The sequence below is a fragment of the Alligator sinensis genome, unplaced genomic scaffold, assembly GCF_000455745.1.
Source record: "Alligator sinensis unplaced genomic scaffold, ASM45574v1 scaffold975_1, whole genome shotgun sequence".
Lineage (NCBI taxonomy): Eukaryota > Metazoa > Chordata > Crocodylia > Alligatoridae > Alligator > Alligator sinensis.
Window position 1 is genome coordinate 368,446 of NW_005842068.1, and position 6,756 is coordinate 375,201.

General features: G+C 48.0%; 1 protein-coding gene across 1 annotated transcript in view; it reads left to right on the top strand.

Annotated features, from left to right (window-relative positions):
- Window positions 1-1,172, top strand: part of LOC112550277 — a 51,192-nt gene extending 50,020 nt beyond the window's left edge. The window contains exon 4 of the mRNA XM_025204096.1: window positions 1,129-1,172. Coding sequence (XP_025059881.1) covers window positions 1,129-1,172 — 44 coding nt within the window. The remainder of the gene's footprint in view (window positions 1-1,128) is intronic.
- Window positions 1,173-6,756: the final 5,584 nt, after the last annotated feature.

Consider the following 6,756-nt stretch of genomic DNA (forward strand, 5'->3'; position numbering starts at 1 on the left):
GAAGAGCCCCCTTTATGCAGTGGGGGGGCAGCGGGGATCGTCCCCCCCACTGGGCAGGAATGGGCGAGTCCGGGGTTTTTTTTCTTTTCTTAAAGAGCTGGAACTCGGGCAGGCAGGGTAGCCATGGAGGGGGCTGGGGAGGTGGGGAAGTGTCAGGGGGTTCATCCAGAGCCCCCCACCCAGTGCAGGGCAGTATGGATTGCCCCCCACCCAGCAGCACCAAGTGACTGGGGGCCTCTTTTTTTTTTAAAGCACTGGGAGCTGGGGTGGGTGGGACAGCCATGGGGGGGGCTGGGGCCTGGCAAGGGTCCCCCATGGTCCCCTAGCCCTGCCCTCCCCACCCCCTACTTGCCAGCTCCATCTCCCTGCTGCAGCAGGTGGGGACTGCCCGAATCACTGAAGATCTTCAAATCTTTTCAGAAGACTTGGAGAGCTTCGAATCAATTTGGACCTTTTCATTAGTTTATTGGCTTTAGGGGGAAAAAAAGTGCTGGGAGATGGGGTGGGCAGGGCAGCCATTCCTGGGGCTGGGAGAGTGGGTGGGGGATGGGCCTGTGTGATTCAGGGGACAGTGATTCAATTTGGTGATTCAAATCACTGTCCCAAATTGGCCAAATCCAAATATAAAGTGAATACTAGCTGCTTTGTACAGGCCTGCTAGCTGCCCCACTGGCAGATTGAGGCATGGGGGTTGGACCTGCCTCTCCCCTGCAGCTCTTCCCAAGTTCAAATTGGGGAGCCGAGGCCAGGAACTCCTTGCTGCTGGGGCATGGGACATTTGTCTATGCCCTGGTAGCAGGCAGCCCCCCAGGGCCAGGGTGCTGGTGCTCCCTGCCAGCCCCTGGGCTAGCATCGAGGGAGGGCCTAGATCTCCCCCTGGTGGTGGCAGGGACCCATTGCAGGGCCTTTAGGAAGGAGGAGCAGTTTGCTGCCATTAGCTGCAATTCTGCTCCTTCTTGTCTGCATGTGTGGATGCCACTCCAGGACTATTTACTCACAAGCAAACTGCTCCTGGATATAATGCATGTGTACACGCACCCACTGTTAACAAATTATATAATAATGTCAAAAATTGGGCTGCCTCTGAATCCTGGGATTCATCTTTTTTTTTCTTTCTTTTTTTTGTAGATTGTAATGTGAACATCAAGATTTGGTGGAAGGAAGTTTTGTGAGTTAAAGGTTTGGAGTATACCTTTTCTCAGTGATTTTTTACCTGTGGATTAAGCCCTTGGGAACTTTTCACTTTGCATGTTTATAAATCCAATTTTCAATGACTCATAATTTCCTTAGTATACTGTGTTTTATCCCCACAAGCATACAAAACCATGGAGCCTACACAACTCATCACATTTGCGAGAGCCCGGCAGGAAAAATTATGCTGAGGGGAAACCAGCATGGGTTCGTAGCAGGTAGATCATGCCTGACTAATCTAGTTTCTTTTTATGACCAGGTTACAAAACGCCTGGATGCAGGAGTAGGGGTTGACGTTGTTTACTTAGACTTCAGGAAGGCCTTTGATACGGTATCCCACACCATACTGGTGAACAAGTTAAGAGGCTGTGACTTGGATGACTACACAGTCCGGTGGGTGGTGAATTGGCTAGAGGGTCGTACCCAGAGAGTCGTAGTGGATGGGTCGGTATCAACCTGGAAAGGTGTGGGCAGTGGGGTCCCGCGGGCTCGGTCCTTGGACTGATATTCTTCAATGTCTTCATCAGCAACTTGGAGGAGGGAGTGAAGTGTACTCTGTCCAAGTTTGCAGATGACACAAAACTGTGGGGAGAAGTGGACACACTGGTCAGACCGCAGTTGGAATACTGCATGAAATTTTGGGCGCTGCACTTCAAGAGGGATGTGGATAACCTGGAGAGGGTCCAGAGAAGGGCCACTAGTATGGTTAAGGGCTTGCAGACCAAGCCCTACGAGGAGAGACTAGAGAACCTGGACCTCTTCAGCCTCCGCAAGAGAAGGTTGAGAGGCGACCTTGTGGCTGCCTATAAGTTCATCACGGGGGCACAGAAGGGAATTGGTGAGGCTTTACTCACCAAGGCGCCCCTGGGGGTTACAAGAAATAATGGCCATAAGCTAGCAGAGAGCAGATTTAGACTAGACATTAGGAAGAACTTCTTCACAGTTAGAGTGGCCAAAGTCTGGAATGGGCTCCCAAGGGAGGTGGTGCTCTCCCCTACCCTGGGGGTCTATGCAGGGGGTCGGACTCGATGATCTATTGAGGTCCCTTCTGACCCTAACATCTATGAATGATCCTTTATAAAGATCATCCATGGCTGAGGTCTGAAACTCCAGTTAAGTTTGGAAATTTAGGTCAGATCTGTAACTGGTATATTTTTAAGGTTTTAGCTAAACAACATTTGGGTTTCAATTAATTTTTTTAAAGTCTTTTGTAGAAAAAAAATTGATGGCCAAAAATCTTTTTTTTTTTCCAAATGTTTTTTGCAGCTGTGACATACAGGCATCTTTGTCTCTCAGACTACACTCTGGTCTTCAGCTGAAACCAGCTAGCCCAGGCTAGCTGGGATCATGGTTATCCTAGGAGCTGGTAAGTAGGGGGCAGGGGAGAGGGGACCATGGGGGACCCCTGCCAGGCCCCATCCCCTACCTGCTCCACCCACTCCCCCAGGCCTCCCATGGCTGTCCCCCCTCCCCAGCTCCTGGTGCTTTAAAAAAAAAAAAAGCTAGTGATCCTAGGGATCATGGTTATTACTATATACACAGGTTATAATATGCATACACATGCAAACACAGGAAAAATGATCTACAACATTTGAGGGATTGACATGTATGCTCAAGCCATGTCAGTAGGACAAAGAGAAGGGTAGATGTGCATATGAGATTTCATCATGCAAGTACTGGTAAGTTCTAGGTAGCTACTATAGACATGATCCTAAAAGATGTTTTTGCTTTTATATAGAATGCTTCTTTGAGGTAAAAATATAAGAGCAGAACATAATGACAGACAAAGTTCCAGCAGTTCTTGTCACCAACCTGTGGAGATGAGAAGGCTGTCAGAGCTATCAACTGAGGGGTTTGAATTGCTTTCTGGAGTCATTTTGAATTAAAAACTAATCATAGTTTTCTTTGATAACTCTTTTTAGTTGAGTGCAGCTGGAGGAAAATCAGCCACAAAGGGAATTCAATTTTTTTTTTTTTAATAATTAATTTTGACTTTCTTTACCACATCATTTCTGGGTATCTGTCATCTTTTTTTTAATTTCCCTCTGTACAACATGAAGGAAGACATTTTTGGCAAATAAAATGACTAGTAAATTTGTCATCCTTCCCTCAGCCAGTGCTTTCAGAATGTATTTATATGCATCAGGCATCCCTTACTTCCCAAACAAAAAAGGGGACCATAAATGACAGTGGTATTTGGCCTTGACTAGTTTCAATGAAGAGATTCACTTTTTAAAGAACAAATGATTAATGAAAAAAAACCAGATGTGAGTATTTTCTTTTTTTTTTTTTTGACTACCACATTATGGTTTTTACCATATTCTCCATTCATAGAGCCTTTAAAACCCTATTGAAATACGTATTTTCAGAATAAATTTCCCTTGTAATGCTTTGTTTTCTGCTCTTAACTGTGCTTTTTTTTTCTTTTCCATCTACCCATGTGTCCCGGGGGAGAATGGGGGAAAGAACCTCAAACAACAAACAGGGACCCCCTTGAAGAAAAGGGAAAAGATTTAAAAATAACTCAAAGAGGTTACTTACCATCAGCAGCAGGACCCATGACGCAGCTGGAGGGAGAGAGGAAATCTGCGCGGGTCATAAGCCGCACCTTTATCCAGCTGAGACCAGCTGGTGATATCACTGGCAATCACCAGCCAGTGGGGATAAAGGGAACCTGCAAGGAAGATGGTAATGAGGGCAGAGCAGAGATGGGGAAGTTTCTGACACCGGGCACCACCCAGAATACCTGGAGAGTGAGAGAGCCGGCCGGGGCTGTCTACTGCAATGAGGGACAAAGTGTGGAAGAGACTGAGGGGGCAGATGAGGCTCCCTGCAGTGACAGAAGCAGAGCTGATGGACGGATGACAGAGCTGGAGGAGGCTCTCCTCGCTGACAGAGGTGGGAGCGTTGGAGGAGCACAGGAGGCAAAGAAGGCTTCCCCTCTGGGTGGAGACAGAATGGGGCAACGAGGAAGTATACCTCAGCCAGAGGCTGGGTGTCAGCCCACAACATGAAGGGTGGCTGAATATGTAGGGAGACACCTCAGGGTAGCAGAAATGGGTCACTCCCTACAGGGGAGAAAGATGACAGCAGCCTGTGGCAGACAGGGCAGAGGGAGAGCCATAATGACCCGGGGCAAAGGGCCGCGGTCTACACTGACCATGATGAGCCAGACCTCAGCAGCATCAGAGGGCATGAGGGGTTGCCTGTCACCCTGACATAAGGGGAAAGGACTGATCAGGTCCCCCCACACTTGATTTTCATTAGTCTTTTCTTTCTTTAGTTTTCCCCGTTTTGGAGGGGCTGAGAGAGAGGGTGAGGTAATATAGCCAGGAGGGCACTGTATCACATTTTTTATTGCTCTTCCATCTTTTGTTGGTGTGTAGAGTGAATTTTGGAATCCCAGGTAGGGACTGTTTGAGCCAGGAGGATGTGATATATATATATTTTTTTTCATAGCCCTAATTTTGATTGAGGTAGTCGCCTCAGGAGGCAGGCCCTAGAGCATGATAGGGACACATGAGCAAAAGGGTCCCAAGGAAGACGAACATCATCAGGGGTATGACCACAAAGATCTGATGACCCACCGGAGCTTGGCATCAGGTTGGGGTGTAGGCAAGGTGGAGCCCCACAGACTACCACCGGGCAGTCTGTTCTGCGCTGCAGTTGAACCCTGGGTGACTGCCCCCCCCTTCATGGTGTAACATTCAAAGTTGTGGCAGGAGAGATTGGGGGAAGCCACTTGGGGGATAGACAGCAGCCCATGGGCCTACCGGAGATCATAGGACACCCTCCACTGGCCGCACAGACCAAGGCCGCATGAGACCGGATGTTTGAGGCCCGATGGGTACACCATGCTTCTGCTCTTCCTTTGAAGGAAAGGGATTGTTTGTTCTTTTGATTATGGATGGCAGAGAAAGATTGCTGCTAGGGATTCTGAAATGGGTAAAAAATACATATATAGTTCATATCCTCTGACTTCAAAAAGTTTGTCTGGAGGGGGCAGAAAGAGGCATAGGGCAATGACAGAAGTGACAGTTTCTTGTGCAATCAGGCCCCTGAAACGCTCTACAGCCATGCACTGACAGAAGTGCATGGCTGCAGTGCTTTAAAAATGCCTGATCATGCAACTATCTGAGCAGAGTGTCTTAACTAATGTCTGTCCAAAGAGGAGCACTTTCTTTAACATCTGTCAGCACATACCAGGAACAGTGCTGGGCTGGATCAGCCCAGCCTCATCTCTAGTGGTGGCTTCAGGATGGGAGACGGGGAAGAGAAAGGAGGGATTCCATCTGTGGTTTGCCCAGCCTGCACTGCAGGGTGCAGCAGGTGGATTGGAACCTGCTCAAGGTAGGGGTGGCTCCAATCCACCCTCCCTACCTTCCAGCACAGGTCAAATGGCATGAGTTACAGAAGGGAGCTGCACATCTGTCAGTGCTCACAGTCTCTTTTGCTAATTGGTGGAAGGAAACAAATGAACCCAACTCAATTGAGTCTGGTCAAGAAGAGACATCTCATGATAATGTCTGGGCAAGAGACTTTACTTCTGTTCTCTTTGGGCTTGACAAGTGACCCTTCTATCTGCAAGCAACATCTCTACCTGTTTCCTCAATATTCTCAGATTTTTTTTTTTTCTTTTTTTTGACCATATACTCCGTGTGATGAACTGGCTGGTCACAGTACACAACCCATTCAGTATGGTTTGGAATTGTATGTTCCTTTCCTTCCCTAAAAATTTGGAGGTCAAGAGAAAAAATATTCCTTCCTTTTCACAGGGCACATCTACACAAGACGCTACAGCTCTGTAGCAACATGCTATGGTGCCGTAGCATCTGTTGACAGTGGTGGCGTCATGGTTTTTGCCAATGTACCAACATGCTCCCTTATTATAATGCATTGATACAGTGATGTAGAGGCCAAACATAACTACGCACAGCTGGCACAGTGAAGTACAGGCTGTTACTGTTCTGTCTTTTAGTACTTCCAAAAGGGGGGGCCTAGGTAGTAGGGCCCTGGAGCAGGTGCCCAGCACTCCAACCCCTTGATGTTCCCTGGGGCAGACTCAGGCTGGCCCTGTCATAGCAGGGCAGACCCAGCGCTAAAGTTAGTTGTCGGGTCACAACTACACATGCATTAATGCACATTAAATAATTGTGTGTAAATATGATATGTGCATTTGAAGGTATCAATTTTAGGTATGATTACTGTAGGAGTTTGTGAAACGGGCCGTATTCAATTCAGATTCAGCCCAAATCAGGGACAGTGATTCAATTCGTTGATTGAGATAACTGTCGTGATTTGATTTGTCCAAGTCTGAATCTGAAGATTCGATGTTGATTCGGAGAATCAGCGATTCAGCCATAGACATCTGTAAATGTTTTCTCTACATACCTTGAGGTACCAGGTGTGGCTTGTGAATGCTGTGATGGTGGGGCAGATGGAGCATCCCACAGGAGTGCAGGGCCCCCCCACCCCGCGTGCTCAGTGGTGAACCAGGAAGTGGACTGGAAGTACAGTTTGGGGGGGGGTAGGTGGGGGGAGGGGCCAGGCAGGAAAATGATCAGG